Raw genomic sequence first — 16,937 nt, forward strand, 5'->3', positions numbered from 1 at the left:
CTCTGTTTCCTAGAATTTGTGGGGGGTGGGCACTGATGCTCAGTCTCAACTTCTTTTCATCCAGCCCAAAAGCTTCAAAAATGAATGTTAAGAAGCAGGGTCCTTCAGTTTTGTAGAAATGCTACAGAATAGGCTAAGGCACATCCCCCCTCCCCCATTACATCTTATATTGTAGTTATCTGATCCTCCAAAGTGTTCCCATAAAGTTGGGGCGTTGTGAGGAAAATCTGTCAAAATTTGCCCACCAGTACCTGGGACGGCTGTACTTCATAACACAAAAAGATGAACTGTGGTCCTTCCCCTTCAGAAACAGAGGCTAGTAGGTAGTCCTAATTTTGGAGCCAAGCAAACCCCTGATTTTTGATAATGTGTTCTATAAAAACAAGGTTGGGGGGCAGGGAACTGGATCATCTGTCAAGCCCCAGCTGGGTCAGACAAGCACAACCTACCCAGATTCCATCCCCAGCTTCTGAATGAGGTAAATGGGGAAATCTTCCTACCCAGCTGGAGTCTGACTAAGTTCCCACTTCCAACCTTGTTTTTCTGTAATGTGTGATTGAAAATTGGGAATGTGCCCAGTTCCCAAATTAGGGCAGGATGCTTCCCCTACCCTCATGCCAATCATGTGAACTGCCCTATTGTGTGAAGAGGCCCACTGACTCCAGGCAGGCTGAAGCGGCATCTCTTAGGGGTCTGCAGTTTCATCCCTGAAATCTTTAGCCATACCTATTTGCAGTTTCGATGCCTCCTCAGACTTCTCTGTTGGTTCTGCACCCTCCAGGTCCTGGATTTTTGTCAGAGCTTCTTCCAACTGCTCATGGAGGCTTTCTGATTTTTCCTCAGCTTGCTGTGCCCGCTTTTCAGCCTCTCTGAAAGACCAGAAGTCAGGGAAGCCATAATCAAAGAAAGACTATTTATATATTTACGTATTTATAAACCACCTGATGTGTATCCCAAGCAGTGTACCTCATTAAAAATACAACCATAAAAACAGAATAAAAACAACAATTAAAAAAGCCTGAGAAAACAAGTGTGTCTTGAGGGTCTTTTTAAAGACAGCCAGAGATTGAGAAATTCTTAGTTTGACACGGAGCACATTCCAAAGACCCAGGGCAGCTGTAGAGAAGGCCCGGTCCTGATTCACCACCAAATGAGCTGGTGGCAACCATAACCAGACCTCCCCAGATGATCTTAATAGGCAGCAGGGTTCATGACAAAGAAGGTGTTCTCTTAAATATCCTGTATTCAAGCTGTTGACAGTTTTATAAGTAATAACCAGCATTTTGTATTTCGCTCAGAAACATATCAGCAGTCTGTACAGTTCTTTTAAAATCACTCATAAGAACAGCCCTGCTGCATCAGGCCCAAGGCCCATCTAATCCAACGCCCTGTTTCACACAGTGGCCCACCAGCTGCTGCCCTCTTTCCTGCTGCTACTCCCCTGCAACCGGTATTCTGCCTCTGCGGCTGAAGGTAGCCTATAGCCCTCTGACTAGTAGCTGTTGATAGACCTCTCCTCCATGAAGTTATCCAAACCCCTCTTAAAGCCATCCAGGTTGTTGGCTGTCACCACATCTTGTGGCAGAGAATTCCACAAGCTGATTATGCATTGTGTGAAAAAGTACTTCCTTTAGTTGGTCCTAAATTTCTTGACAATCAGTTTCATGGGATGACCCCGGGTTCTAGTGTTATGTAAGAGGGAGAAGAATTTCTCTCTATCAACTTTCTCCACATCATGCATGATTTTATAGACCTCTGTCATATCTCCCCTCAGTCATCTTTTTTCTAAAGTAAAAAGCCCTAGGTGTTGTTGCCTTTCTTGACTTGTCCCAGAGACCAGTTTGGCTGCCACATTCTGTACTAATGATAGTTTCCAGACTATGTACAAAGGCAGCCCCACAAAGAGTGCATTACAATAGTCAAGCCTGGAGATTACCAGCATATGTACCAATGTTTTATAGACATTTGCTGCTGCTGCTGCTGCTGCTGCTGCTGCTACTACTACTACTACATAACACTTTTTCAACAAAAGTTTCCAAAGCGGTTTACATAGATAGATAGATAGATAGATAGATAGATAGATAGATAGATAGATAAGATGGTTCCCTGTCCCCAAATGGCTCACAGTCTAAAAAGAAACATAAGGTAGACACCAGCAACAGCCACTAGAGGGATGTTGTCCTAGGGTTAAATAGGGCCAGTTGCTCTCCCCCTGCTAAATATAAGAGAACCACCATAAGAGACCCATTACCTCCAGAAATTGGTGTAGCAGATGCATTGGTCAAAGCTGATAACAAGCATTCCTGGCCACTGCCTCAACCTGAGAAACCAGAGAGATGCTGGATCCAGGAGCACTCCCCAAGCTACATACTTGTTCTTTCTGGGGAAGTGTAACCCCATCCAGAACAGGCAAATCTAAACCATCTCTCGAGTCACTACCCCCTAGTCACAACCCGCAACCATCAATACCTCCATCTTATTTGGATTCAACTTTCAGAGGCACAGGCTGCATCTCCCTCATAAGCTTCTATTTAGTACAGAAAAGTGCAGCATGTTGGTTCTAATGGCCATGTGCTTAAGGTAATATGTAATTTGGCCTTAAGGGTCTCCAAAAGGATGCCTTTGATGATGCTCTTTGGAAGCATCATCAAAAGCAGGGTGATCTAACTTCTGTAACTGAACATGGAAGCTTCAGCGGGTCCAGAATGCTGCTGCTAGGTTGCTCATGAGCACAAGTCGCTTTATGAGTAGTACGCCCTTCTTGCAGCAGTTTCATTGGTTACTGGTCTGCTTCCGGGCTAGATTCAAGGATACCAGGCCATATAAAATCTCTGGGTGGTTTACAAATTAAAACACAACACAATTAAAACCTTAAATCATATTTAAAAATTAAAATAACCATCAATAAAACTTTAGATAAAACAAAAAGCCTGATAGAATTGGAGCGTTTTCAAGAGTCGCTTAAAAACAGTCAGAGATGGGGAGGCGACATTCCAGAGCCCCAGAGCAACCCTAGAGAAGGGCCAGTTTTGGGTCACCACCAAAACAAGCCAGTGGTAACCACAACTGGACCTCCCCTGATGAATGATCTTAATAGGGAATGGGGTTCATTGAGAATGCAGAGCTCTCTTAAACACCCTGGGCCCAAGCCGTTGAGTGCTTTATAGGTAATAACCATCACCCAAGTATTTCGAATACCCAGGCATTACTATCATCTACATAGGAATCCATACCTGCTTTTACATTTCAGACCTTTAAAAATGTGCAGAAGAATATACAGAATACACAGATTGCTAGCACCTCAAATCTATGCAGGAATTCACACATCATGTTTTCTAACAAGGAATGTGTGGCTTCTCAGAACAGAACGGACTGAATCACCTCCCAAAATCCCTTAGACCAGAGGTTCCCAAACTTGGGTCCCAAATGTTGTTTGACTACAACTCCCATCTTCCCTAGCCCTGATGACTGAAGATTGTGGATGATGGGAGTTCTGAGAACCCAAGGTTAGGAACCCCTGAATTAAGCCACCAGTTCAAGACCCCCTGTAGGATCAAGTATGGACAGAAATAGAGGCACAGACATCCCTGCTAGTACTCACAAGAGCCGCTCTTCCAGAATCTCCAATGAAGCCAGCATCTCAAATTCCTTTTTTGAGAATTTAGTGGTCCACTGGCTAGCATATAGCTCCCTCTAGAAAAAGAAGAATGAAGACCTTATGGGCATGAAAAGGGAATACATCCATGCACTACTTCCTGTAAGTTGTAAGATGGCTTATTCCTGGTTCAAATCTTGCCTAGTATGAGTACAACACTATAGTGGCCATAGACAAGCTATACCCTCTAATTCTCAGTCTCATGTCTACAGTATGGAGATACTAATACTGACCTACCTTCCAGGGCTGTTGCACTGATTGTAAAGCGGGATAGGTCTGGAAGCAGATATGTGGCTGCAGTTGCTTCTGCCTCCAAGATGGAAAATATTATTTACACAGAAAAACTGGCCTGGCCCAAGATATGTTGGTGCACAAGGCAGCAATATCCACCTCCTACTCTTATTAATCAACGAAGGGCACAATCTCCTGCACAAGCCCCATTGAAATGAGCAGGAACTGCTCAAGAGCATCACATGTGGAGGTGGCCTCCCAGGGGAATTGTACCTCATTAGTCACATCTGCTTGTCACCCACTCTGCTGCCCCAAACCTTCACAGAACCATAGGATTTAGTGTCAGAAGGCACCTTGGAGATCCTCTAATGTAAGCCTCCGCTCAGTACAGAAAAACTACTACATCACTGAGAGATGGCTGTCCAGCCACGGTCTGAAAACCTTCCACCAAAGGAGAGTCATGAGGCAGACTGTTCCACTGTTGCACAGTTCTTACAGTTAGGAAATTCTTCTTAATGTCTAACCTAAATCTGCTTCCCTATCATTTCAGCTGTAGGGTAGGGCAACGTAGGGCAAAACATGTGTACGCTGCAGGAACCTTACAGCGAGGGCTAATCTGGGCGCAGACATGGTAATGATACAAAGGGGAGACAACAAGCTTCTAATGCAAAATACTAAACATTTATTGTACAACAATCAAAATATACATTTTCATTTGGGGCATCAATAAAATAGGTACCAAACTGTAATGCTAGCAAACCAAATGGTTAACATGGGGAATTTCAATAGACTAAACTCACTTGCGCTCATTGATATGAATAGAATAATCATTCTTTTAATAAAGCTGAACAGTTTTAAAAGTCATTACTCTTAGTGAGTCTCCTTGGTATTAAATTAGGTGCTTAATGTGGCAACACTACATAGGGATGCTTTCTGAGACAGATGGGGAGTTAATTGACCTGGGGAACAACAAATCAGAAAAATAGATGAGTTAGAAAAGGAGGGGAGAGGCAAAATATCTTAATGCAATGCAGCTGTGTTTCAGGTGAATCAGGCAGCTTAAATTGGCTGCGGCTACATGCAATGTGGAAAGCGCGGGGGCAGGCTAGACCTTGCAAGAAGATGAACATGCGGGCTAGGCTCCTGGTTTCACAATAATTTGAATGGAGAGAGTCTGGATGGGGATTTATGGATGGCTTGGGCCAATTCTGCTATGCTTTCATTTGTCAAAGAGAGAAAACACATATAGGTGTTTCCCTTAGGTCAGCACTAATATGTCCGGACGCCCACTGAACACCAATGCGTAGGTCAGAGACAAACAACTTAAGGGGCTCCCAGAGGCTTCACTTTACTGTAAAATATAGAAAAGAAATAGGGGAAAGAAAAGGGGAAAGGAATCCCTGCTTTCATGGGGGCAGTTGTGGGAAGATCTGTCCTGCAGCTTTTTGCCTTGTGCTGCAGCGACAAGATGGGAGAACTGCTTGGCAGAGGTGCACCTAGGTAATTTTGGAGCCTCGACTTAAAGGCCTTTGGAGGCTCCTGCGCTGCAAATTAAGCATCTTTTTTTTAACACATAAGTTCTTAAGGGCACAAACCACACCACCCAGGACAGACTAAAGAGGCTTTGGGGCCCCACAAGGGATGTGGAGGCCCTGGACTTCAGCCCCAAAGTCCAAGGGTAAGAGTGTCTCTGCTGCTTGGCAAGGTGAACTCTGGGTGGCTAGGTTTGCTGTTTGTGAGAAATTGAGGGCCCCCAAAATAGTGATTTTCAGAAGTCATTTAGCTGCCTTACCTCCAGTCTAGTATGTGCATTTGTGTGGTTTATCTCCTATGCCTTTTATGCTGTTCCTAACCCTCTTATTACTTGAAATCAACCTTGCCTTATACTTTATGCTGGTCTATGACCATAGTAAAGATTGATTGATTGACTGAGCTGAATGACTTCTAATCAATCAATCAATCAATCAATCAGAGGTTGTCAGGTTTGGGAATCTCTAGGACTCATCCACAGAATGCGCTCTCTCTCTGGGCTTTCAGTGGGGTGGATGGTCAAGTATCGAGAATTAGGGTCACCTCAATCCCTGGGAACAGTGAGGTAAATCCATATGGAGTTAGTGGGTTGGCAAGGCTAGCCAAATGCTGAAGGCTGGGCAAATGCTGGACACAGTGGCCTAGGAGAATGCCAGCCTGTCCAGTCTGCCGCCTGCAGCCCCTGCCGCTCAAGCCATACCCCCTGTGTCTGATGTCAGATGCACGGGGGCGTGGTCACATTTTCAAATGGGGCCATGGCCCCCATTTGTGAGTAAATAACATCCCTGCTTGTAAAGGCAGGGAGATGCATTCCCAGCCAGGCTGGGAACCCAGTGCTGGCTGATGCTTTTCAAAAATGGAATCACACGGCAAACAGGGTGCTGGATGTTATTTACTCACAGACGGGGCATGTAGCCCCATTTGCAAATGCAACCACACCCCCTAGGTGTCTGACATCAGATGCAGGAGTGTGGCTGAGGTGCCAGGCATGACTCCTGGACACGGCGGCCCAGATTCTTTGACCCACACCCCTGCGCACTGGTGGCTCCGCCCCTGGTTGAACATGTGCTGAACCAGGTGGAATCATGAACGCTGAATCAAGTACTAGTTTCAGGGAGGGGTTTTTACATCCTAAAGGCTAAGCTTTTTGACTGGGCAGGCTGAGCACCTTCCACCGTCTAGAATGGGAATCCTTATCTGGGTACCAATAAAGTCTGGAGACTAAGCTTCGGATTCAAAGAAGCTGAATTGCCTATGGGCAGAGCTCACTATGGGTGTGAGGCTCACCTTCCAAGGTTGATCTAATCATGCGGTTCTAATTTGGGGGGCTAGTTTAATCATTAGTAGGGAATAAGCTTTTATACTTGGATGGGGAGATTGCTCTGAGGAGGAATTTCTTTATTAGTGATCACCTTTAATTTTCTGGGGAAAGCTTCATATGATATTCATACCAATGGTCTGTGTTTGTTCTAGGGTCCTCCCAAGCCATCTGATTTACTCAGAGACATGTTCAGCCCTTTTGTTGTTATCAAGCATGGGGAGAGGGGCATTGATGCCAACCCTTAGAGAACCTCCCATTGTCAAACATGTTGGACTGTTTGGTCTCTGATAGTGCCAGTGTGGACCTGAAAAGTCCTGGCACTACCTGAGAAAACCCACAAACATAGAGTTTGGGCTATGAGAAAGGGGGTTATTCCTAACACAATCCACTGCTCCTAGTCCTGCCCTCAGGAGCAACAGAGAATAAGTATGCTCCTCCTCCTGCGTGACAGCCCTTCAGATATATCATCATATCTCCCCTTAGTCTTCTCTTCTCCAAGCTAAGCATACCCAGCAGTTTTAACCATTTCTCCTAGGACATGGTTTCCAGATCTGTCACCATATTTGCTGCCCCCTTCTGAAACTGCTCCAGTTTATCAATGTCCTCCTTGAAATGCAGTGCCCAGAAATTGACACAGTATTCTAAGTGAGATCTGACCAGTGCCAAAAAGAGTGCTATAATACTACTTCTTGTGATCTGGACACAATGTGTCTCTCATAATGCAGCCTAGGATGGCATTAATATTTTTTAGCAGATGCATCACAATGCTGGCTTCCCTCAGTGCATACATACATACCGTAGAGACTGTAACTTCTTCCATCTGCATAGACCTGACATGTATGTTAGAATCCTCTCCAATGTATCTGACTGGGAAAGTGATCTCGGCACTTACAGCTTGCTGATCAGTGCTGGTACTTGGCTGTTGCTACAAGGAAAAGGGAAGGTGCAGACAGTATAATATTTGTTCCTACCGCTTCAAGGAAACCTCAGTTACTAGCGCCAAGAAAGCTCAGATTTGTACAAAGAATAATGCAGATAAACCCAGCTATGCAAATCTGCACATTCTGCATAAGGCCTAGGTCTTATTGAGAGGATCTTCTGATGAGTGGGGTTCACATGAAAAGCATCAAGCTTGGCCCCAGAGTGGACAGAATAGAATTTGTATGTTTTCATCTGAACCCAATGTTTTTCAGAATTTGACATTTTGGGGCATGGAATAATTTCAGACTAAAGGAGGCTGGGAGGAAAGAAAAGGTAATCATCATGCAGGACACCAAAAAAGTGTTGTTGCCCTATCTCGCCATTACTATTGTGGCTTTTTGCACACAGACATCTTCTTGAAATTTTATAACTTCTCTCCACATCCATATAAGCAACAGAAAATTTGATTAATTTTAAAAATAATGTTGACAGTATTCTTAGGAATCCAATCCTAGAAGGCAGCCGTGTTAGTGTTGCAGCAAACATAAAAATTGACAGGTTTATTGTGGCATAAGCTTTCAAATTTTGTATTTATTTATTTGTTTGTTTGTTTGTTCATTTGTTTATTGTTTATTTATTACATTTATAAACCGCCCCATCCAGAGGCTCTGGGCGCTGTACAATTTTTTTTTAAAAAAACATAAAACCCACAATTGAAACAATGCTAAAAACAATATAAAAACAATTCAAAAATGACTAATACTATTTAAAACCAATTAAAATACATTTAAAAACAACAACACTTTATGTTTTTTAAACTAGTTGTACACCGCCCAGAGCCTCTGGATGGGGCGGTTTATAAATGAATTAAATAAATAAATAAATAAATAAATAAATAGTGTTAGTCTTTAAGATTTATTGTGGCATAAGTATTCAGATTTGTTAGCCACAAGACTCTAATTTCAGAAATGCAAATTTCTCCTATTCAAAAACTGGAGATTCTACACAACATTCAGAGTGTTCAAAATCACAAAAGAGACAAGCAAGCCCAGTAATGCTAGACTGTGGATATGAGGTCTGCATCTGCTTCATGTAATACATAACACTACTTCAATTCTGCATCAGAAATCCAGATTCTGCAGCAAGAATCTACAATTTAACACTTTACCAGATTTTTTAAAAGTCAATTTATCTTTCTTTCTTTTCTTTATAAGGGACAACAGAGAATACCAGACAGCCTCCCTCTCATCTTGAAAATGTTGGCCTCTGACCTAAGCAAAGCTGGGCAGAACCTTATGCATCAACATGTTCTTAATATCAGGATGAAGACCCCAGACATGTCAAACTGCTATATCACACAAATCTGAGACAGTGCAAGGCTACCTAGGAAAAGATGGCACACCCATCCTGAGTACTTAATGAGATCAGAGTTCCAAGCAAAACAAGAGAGGGATCTTAAAGAAAATATTACTTCCTGGAAACTTGAACAGACCCACCCTATCATGCAATGAAGACAAGCTTCCTGGCAGCTAATTTGATCTGCCACAAAAGAGTAGAGATGTGCATGAAATGAATTTTGTGATTCATTTCAAGTTCTAATCAAATTCCAAAAATTTGTTTTGAATTCAAATCACATTCAAATTTATTCAACCCTGTTTTGGTGCCTTTTTTAACCAATCAGGGGGCCAGAATTTTTTTTTGAAAGGTGTGCAACGGCACTCAAATCGAATTCAAATTGAATTTCAAAAATCCAATTCGAATTTGAATCAAAATGCCCTTTTAAGGGATGAATTTTAAGGGGTGAAAATCCAATCTGAATTTGAATCACTCAAATCACCCAGATTTGAGTTGAATCAATTTGAATCAATTTCTACCATCCCTACAAAAGAGTCCTTTAATTCTGGGATCTGCCTAATGACTGTCTCATCCACACATGCTCTAGATCCTGTGCTGGTAAGTTCCTTTCCTTTTGTATTTTTAGCTTTCCCACCACCTTTTCAACCACACAGAGAAGAAAATCCTTAAAAAGCCTTTGCTCAAGAACCTCAGTGCAAAGTCTGTTGGCGTGGGAGATTGGTGGCACAAGCTTCCTTCTACCCTCAAGAGATCTATCTGGCCGAGTGTCCATTATATGCTCCAACCTTTCCCCCTGAATCACTTGGACTGTTGAGTCCTAACCTTGAGTTGGAATAGAGGGCAGTGGAGTCCAGACCCACTGAGCTAAATCACTATCCCTGAATGATCCTTGCATGGGTTTTCTGACAGGAGACCTGCACAAGACTATCCTAGACATGTTTGAAATTAAGAGTCCTTGGGACATTCTCTGTCTGGGCTTGATATGGGCGAATCCTTGTACTTGACTGGATGAGAACCTCCTGGACTGCAAAGCAAAACCCTTGAATCCTGGCACAGAACCAAGGCTAGGCCATTCCCAGTATGGGCTTGTTGTGGCTAACCCCTGCACCTGACTGCCTCAGAAAATCCAGTGCTCCTGTTTTGGACAAACCGAGTGCCACAGCCCTTAGAACAGAACACCTGCAACAAGGACCCTTGAATTGCCCCCCAAGAGAGTCATCCCCTTGGTCTTCACTCACAAAACAGCAAGTTGTGGACAAGTTTTAAAAGTTGCTCTTTATTCTTCTCTTCCTCCCCCCCCCCCACCTATCCACCCATAGTCTGGCAAATGCCAGGCTATTACAGATTCCTCTCCCCCACCCCCACCACCCTCCTTAAACTCTTCCAGGAAGTTGCCTTCACTCCCTGCACAACCAGGATTGCACTAAGGCTGCCAACTACCACATTTACATCGTGCCCCTGCTTTATACCAAATACATTTTGTTTTCAAAAGCCTTGCTTCCAAGACTGTTTGCTCCTCTGAGATACCCTCTGGGGTTCCTTGCCTTGCCTCTGTCTAGACTGCGACCCATTTGTTATTCAGACCTCCAAGTTCACTTTTGAGTAAATTCCCTCCGTTTGGTGAAAAAGCATATATACATATGTGGGTAGCAAACAGAAGTGTTAGCAAGCATGGTAACAAGAAAGGGATAACCAGTTATGTAATCCTTTAGTGAATCACTGAAAGGCTGATAAACCCATTTGTACTGAGGGACCTGCCTTACCATGGTTGCTTGCATAATGCTCCTGATAATGTCTGAAGGAAGCTGATCATACAGAGGGCCCTTTTGGACGTGGCATGAAACAATGGGTTGAAGAACCTGAGGCTAATTCCTGAAGCTGGGAATCATACTGCAGACAATTGTCCGACTGGGGTCCAGCAACCTCTTATTTCTGATCAGAGGAACCGTTCCTTCTTCCTAGTCCACTGAGGCTGAACTGCAGAAAGCTGTGGGCCACTCGCATTGCCAGTCTGCAGGCAAGGCGTCAGGATGTCGTCAAGGCAAGCTGCCATTGGGCATGATCTCTGAGGGGTCATGCCAAGTGTGATTGTGCATTTTCGGCCTTGACGACCACGTTTGGCAAAGCAAAGACATTGTAACCACTTCCTAACTTCACTTGCAGCAATGCCCTTGTGCAAACTTGAAAGCCACACAGTCATGAAAAAGCACAATCATTTATACTCAAGAATGGCATGGGGCACTACCAGATAGCAATGGGGTCTTTGGGGATATGCGCAGAGTGACAGCCTATAATTCTGGGAGGGTAATGCTTGCTGGTGCAGTGTGGGAGTGGGGGTGCGCAAGGTGCGGCACACCAGAAACAGTTATCCCATGACACAACCACACAGCTGCTCCTGTGGCCCCGAGGCGGTTTTCATGCAAATTCTTAGTAATGGTCTTTCTGGGAGATGTTAACTGCCCAGTTACATCACCTCATGAAGGCATGTGGCCCCCACCTTTGCTCAGGAGGGATGCACTGTGTTCTATGCATCCTGAGCTTAAAAGCGGGGGGGGGGGGCGTTCCCACACCAGCTTTGCAATTGCCGCATTGGGAAGGGCTGTGATGGGGATTCCACCCCTTCTCCCTGTGTTGAAGCATACCCTGCCATTTGATGGCAACCTGAAAGCAGCAAGTGGACTCTCCCTAAGGGGAAACTGCTTGCTGTCACCCGACACCCGGCCATGATTGTCAATAAATAACCAGAAAAATTGTTATTGATTGATTGATAAGAGGATCCCTGTGTACCCCTTGCGGGGGTCCTCTTTTACTCTTCCTGGGGAAAGACAATCTGTCTTCACCAGTTGGGGAAGAAAGGACTTGGGCCTCCCTTCCTCCCCACTCCTGGGAAGATAGGATCAGGCTCCTATCTTCCTACTGTTCAAAGGTAGACTAGATGCACCTTGCGATGACACCCATGCCTGCTGACGCCTTTTGCACCCAACAAATCTCCCTTAGTGCTTAAGAATGACAGAGGGTAAAGCGTCTCTTGGCAAGGGGAGATAATAAAGGGGGGATTGGGACCCTTGCCTCCCACTTCAGCTGTGTGATAACAGCTTGCAACAGTTTTCACCACACCTGCCTGCACCTGTGCTCCTGATTATTTCTACTCCTTTTACCAGCACAAGGACATTGGTTGCCCATGGTCCCCAGTAACAGGGCACTGCTCCTGTGGATCTGAAGCTACCCCTTCCACATCCCCCTACCCTCTTCCATTACATGCTCCACGAAGTTACCAACCTCGCCCGCATCCAACGCCAGCTCCCCCGGCCATCTGCCCGGGGGTGGCTTTGCAGCACAATGGCAGCAGAGATCCACAACTGATTCAGGCACTCATCTCATCCCCATTCCCTACGCACATGGCAGGTAACTAACTATAGGGCAGGTAGCATTGACACAGGAACACAACAAATTGCTTTGGCAAAATGTGAACACTTAATACAGGTGTATTCTTTATTGATCCTTTAAGGGGCCACAGCTGCGCCCACTAGTGGCATCCATCCTTCATGTTATTTAAGACCGACATGCCCTTCCAACACCATGCACTTGCCTGCCTTACTAGTGGGCCGGTGCAAAATGCTCCCATACATGTCCTGCGAAAGGTGCTTTTACTGCCTGTGCCTCCCTGCTGCTGCCCTGGATCCTCTTCGGCAGAGCGTTGGTGTCTGCTGGCACTGTGTCCCCATCTTGCCCAGGCATCTGGCCACTACTGCTCTCACTTTCTGGTGGTGCTGGCAATTCCAGGTGGTCTAAAAGCAGGACGTCCCCCTTGGACTTGCTGATGTCGTGCAGGATGCAGCAGGCCATTGTTACTTTTGGGACAAAATCCTCCTCGACATCCAGCAAAGTATATAAGGCGTGCCAGCAGGACTTCAGCCTCACAAAAGCCTGCTGCACCACCATTCGCACGCTGCTGTGTCGGAAGCTGAAGTTCCTTTCAAAGGCACTCCTAGGTGCACAGTAGAACTTCACTAGTGGAGGGGAGAGCTAGTCTTGTGGTAGCAAGCATGACTTGTCCCCTTAGCTAAGCAGGCTCCACCCTGGTTGCATATGACTAGATGTGTGAGCACTGTAAGATATTTCCCTTAGGGGATGGAGCCACTCTGGAAAGAGCAGACGGTTCCAAGTTCCCTCCCTGGCATCTCCAAGATAGGGCTGAGAGAGATTCCTGCCTGCAACCTTGGAGAAGCCACTGCCAGTCTGTGTAGACAATACTGAGCTAGATGGACCTACTGTCCGACTCAGTATATGGCAGCTTCCTATGTTCCTATGCAGATGAAATTCACACATGGTAAGCCCTGTGCAATTCCAAATGCAGACTGCCTGACACCTGTGACTCATTAGATGTTCCTCATAGGACCTTTCCTGCTGAACAGTTGGCTTGCTCCTGAGTAACACACCACACACACATCTCCTCAGCACTAGCCACTTCTGGAGGCTGTATCCCTGCTTGCCAAATATCACTGGCTTCACATGTTGCCCACTGACAAGCACAGATAGTGGACTGACCCAGGTCCCAGCCTGAAGCTTTGACACAAGAAGAGAGGTCCAGAAGATTGCTGTGTTGTGGCTTCTCCCAGACACACTGGCGTAGACGTCCATGAACATGGAGTCTACAAGTGTTTGCAGGATCATGCTGTAGTAGTGCTTGTGGCACTACAATCTCCATGTGTGTCCCATCTATACAGCCAATTATGCTGGGGAAACCCTTCTGGAGGAACCCTGCCATCACCTCCTGTGGGTCACCCACCCAGATCATGTCTTCAAGGAACAGTTCAGAAAGGTTGACCACCTTCCTCAAGACTTCACATTCTGTAGAGGTGCCAACCGCAAACAGGTCTCTGAGTGGAAGGTAGTTGCAGTTGGTGGCCAACTTGTACAGCGTAATGGCAAGGCGTTTATGCACTGGCACCATGAGATGCATGGATGTGTCCTGGTGGTGGATGATAGGCTCCATCTCTCTGGCAAGAAAGTCAAAGGTCTCTCTAGGCATTCTGAAGCTGCCCATGAACCGCTTGTCATCCCACTTCAGGGTATCTTCCATGGACTGCCAGGTGCTGTCATACCTAGGCAGTACCCACCTCCTGTCTGAAGACCAGTCCATCTGAAGGTGGCTCAAGGATGAGAGTGTCCCAGCACTTCTCTGAACACTCACCATGAAAGCTCTGGATCGCACAATAAACCCATTGCATCTCATTGATACATTGTGGAACCTGGCATCTTCCTTATGGTCAGCTGCTGCCCCCACACAACCTAAGCTTCCAAGAGCATGTAGCAACTCCCTCCTCTGCTGAGATTTATATCTGGCTTCCTTCTCCATGCGACACAATGCCACCTTAAAACCTGAGGTTCCAGCAGCAAAACTCACTACAAACTGAGGGTTCAGATTATGGTTTGGTGAGGAAAACCTCAGGTTGCTCTTGTGACGATTCTGCAGTTTCACACATTCAGGCAACCATGAAATTGAACCTTTGCCTCATTCGCCTCCGATTTGGAGTAATGTGCAAAGGTGGCCATTCAATGCTGGTAATGCAATAACTTATCATCCCAGATTTGATATTGTAAGTAACCACATTGCCAGCAGTTTTTTCTCCAGTCATGAGGGCTAAAATCTACTTTTTCCAAGGAATCGAGCCTTTAAAACTTGGGCTCGGGTTCAGCAGTTGTCTTAAACTCTCCAGTTCAATTCCGATACAGACCCTAACTTTAAAAAGTGGTTTAGTAACTGGTTCAGATGTTTTGAACTAGTTGGAATACAAAACCTTTTGCTTGCAATGTAACTCTATAAAATACTGATAAAATATTATAAAGTTATACAATGACAGAATAACTATTTTAAAAACCTGAAAGTGTTTCAAAATTATAAACTGTTCATTTTTGAATCTGTAAAGTTTTTACAAATAAAAATTTATTAAACAGAAAAATAAACCTTAATCATACAATTGAAATCCAAGTGCCCCATTATTGAATTATGTATTTTGCACTTAATAGTATTTTGTGTTTAGGGGTTTTGTTCTGCTTCAGATTCAACGAAACCATGGAACTTTAGGTTGGCTCAGTTCTGGCTCACTGGAAAATCTACCTGAATTGGTTTTTAGGTTCAGATTTATTTCAGCTCCCTGGTTTTTTCTACTGAAAACCCAAAAAGATTCAGTTTTCAAAATATCAGACTTTGTGCCAGATAACCCAATCCAGCATTCGTGTGGTAAACACACAACCATAGCCCTGATTAAAAAACATAAATACTGCAAAGAAGAGTAACAGCTCTATCCATTTCTAGATCTCACCTCTGTTTCCAACACTTGCTTTGTTTCTGCTATCCCCTTTGCACTATCTTCTTCATCTTTTGTATGCTCCTTGAGGGAGTCTACTGGCTGATCAAGGGAAGAATCCATGACATCCTCTGGATGAGGTGGCAGTTCTCGTTTTGGCTGAAGTACCTGTGAAGCAGCACAGAAAGGCTGATCAGGCAAATCCTTATTCTGATGGTTTGCTCCACTCTGTGAGTTTTCAGGAAGTTGATCAGAACTTGAATTTAGTATTTAAAACTTTCAGGGAAGAAGAAAAAAAGGCCAGTATGTTATCTCACTGGTTTATTGGATGTTTTTTAGTTAGATGACTTAAAGGTTTTAAACTGTTTGACTGCATATCATAATACTTATGTAAGCTGCCCTGGGGATACCTCAGGGATCAACTGTTGGGGCAGAAATTAAACGAACAAGTTTACATGAGGCAATTAGTTCTTGCTAGGGCTGAGTCTGAAATTTAAAAAGCTTCCATATTAGGTGACATAGATAGCATACAGTACAGTGAGGATTGGTGACCTTGAGCAACTTTGCTCATGGAGCTATTGTAAGGACGAATTATGAGATCATTTAAATGAAGCCCTTAATGTACTTCAGACTACTATTTAGGTATATTTTATTTCTTTATTATATACTTTATTATATCCACAATTATATACTGCTTTTCTGCCTTGGCACAACTGAAAAATACTAAAAGCAACAACGTTACAAGATACACAAGAGTTATCTCAGGCTACTGAAAGGCCCTTCAGGAGCTCTTGGTATAAGCTCTCTAGTCTCTCTCTACTTCTATCAATATATAACTGCCAATATATTACAATTATGAATATTTATATATTGCTTACGTCGAAAATATAAGAACTAGTTGTCCATCCTGAGTCACACTGTAGCATGACCAAGAAAGAAAATCCAGGAAGGAGCTATGCAGCTAAAGGAAGCTTGATTTTCAAGAGGTAGGATCACTAGGAGCAGGGAGCACTTCAACACAATGATATTTTCCCACATATGTGAATAGTTGTCTATAGAGATGAATAAAGTACTATGGTGAAATACCAGTTCTGTTCCCGAGTACCCACAGGAGGGGTATCACATGATGCAATGCACCTCCCAGGGGTACTCGAAATATGCAAGACCTCCCTACACACACATCCTGCCCAACATATTCTATTTATTTATTTTATTTATTAACATATTTTTATACTGCCCAAAACTTACGTCTCTGGGCAGTTTACAACAAAATAAGAACAAAGTAAAACATTAGTTAAAACAAAAATGAAAAGTTTAAAACATTACAACAATTCAAAATCTTCAAAATAACATTTTAAAACAGCATTAAAACCATTAAAACAATATTAATTAAAACCCTAGGTGAACAGATGCGTCTTTAAAGACTTTTTAAAAGCTGTCAGAGATGGGGAGGCTCTTATTTCAATAGGGAGTGCATTCCAAAGCCTTGGGGCAGCAGCAGAGAAGGTCCATTCCTGAGTGGCCACCAGATGAGCCAAAGGACCTCTCCAGTGGATCTCAGTGGGCGGTGGGGTTCATGACTAAGAAGGCATTCTATTAAATACTAACATTT

The 16,937-nt window shown here is 44.1% G+C and overlaps 1 protein-coding gene across 6 annotated transcripts in view; it reads right to left on the bottom strand.

Moving 5' to 3' along the window:
- Positions 1-16,937, bottom strand: part of AXDND1 (axonemal dynein light chain domain containing 1) — a 120,937-nt gene that overhangs the window by 7,972 nt on the left and 96,028 nt on the right. For 3 of the 6 annotated variants that reach the window (XM_053244189.1, XM_053244187.1, XM_053244186.1), the window contains exons 22-25: positions 15,341-15,493; positions 7,534-7,662; positions 3,602-3,693; positions 727-869 (exon numbers count right to left, since the gene is read on the bottom strand). In XM_053244189.1, the coding sequence (XP_053100164.1) occupies positions 727-869; positions 3,602-3,693; positions 7,534-7,662; positions 15,341-15,493 (517 nt within the window). Of the gene's footprint in view, positions 1-726; positions 870-3,601; positions 3,694-7,533; positions 7,663-15,340; positions 15,494-16,203; positions 16,378-16,937 lie in introns of those variants that run through there. The other 3 variants (XR_008305814.1, XM_053244190.1, XM_053244191.1) reach the window with 3 other exon arrangements.

The sequence above is a fragment of the Hemicordylus capensis genome, chromosome 4 (genome assembly GCF_027244095.1).
Source record: "Hemicordylus capensis ecotype Gifberg chromosome 4, rHemCap1.1.pri, whole genome shotgun sequence".
In the NCBI taxonomy this organism is placed as follows: domain Eukaryota; kingdom Metazoa; phylum Chordata; class Lepidosauria; order Squamata; family Cordylidae; genus Hemicordylus; species Hemicordylus capensis.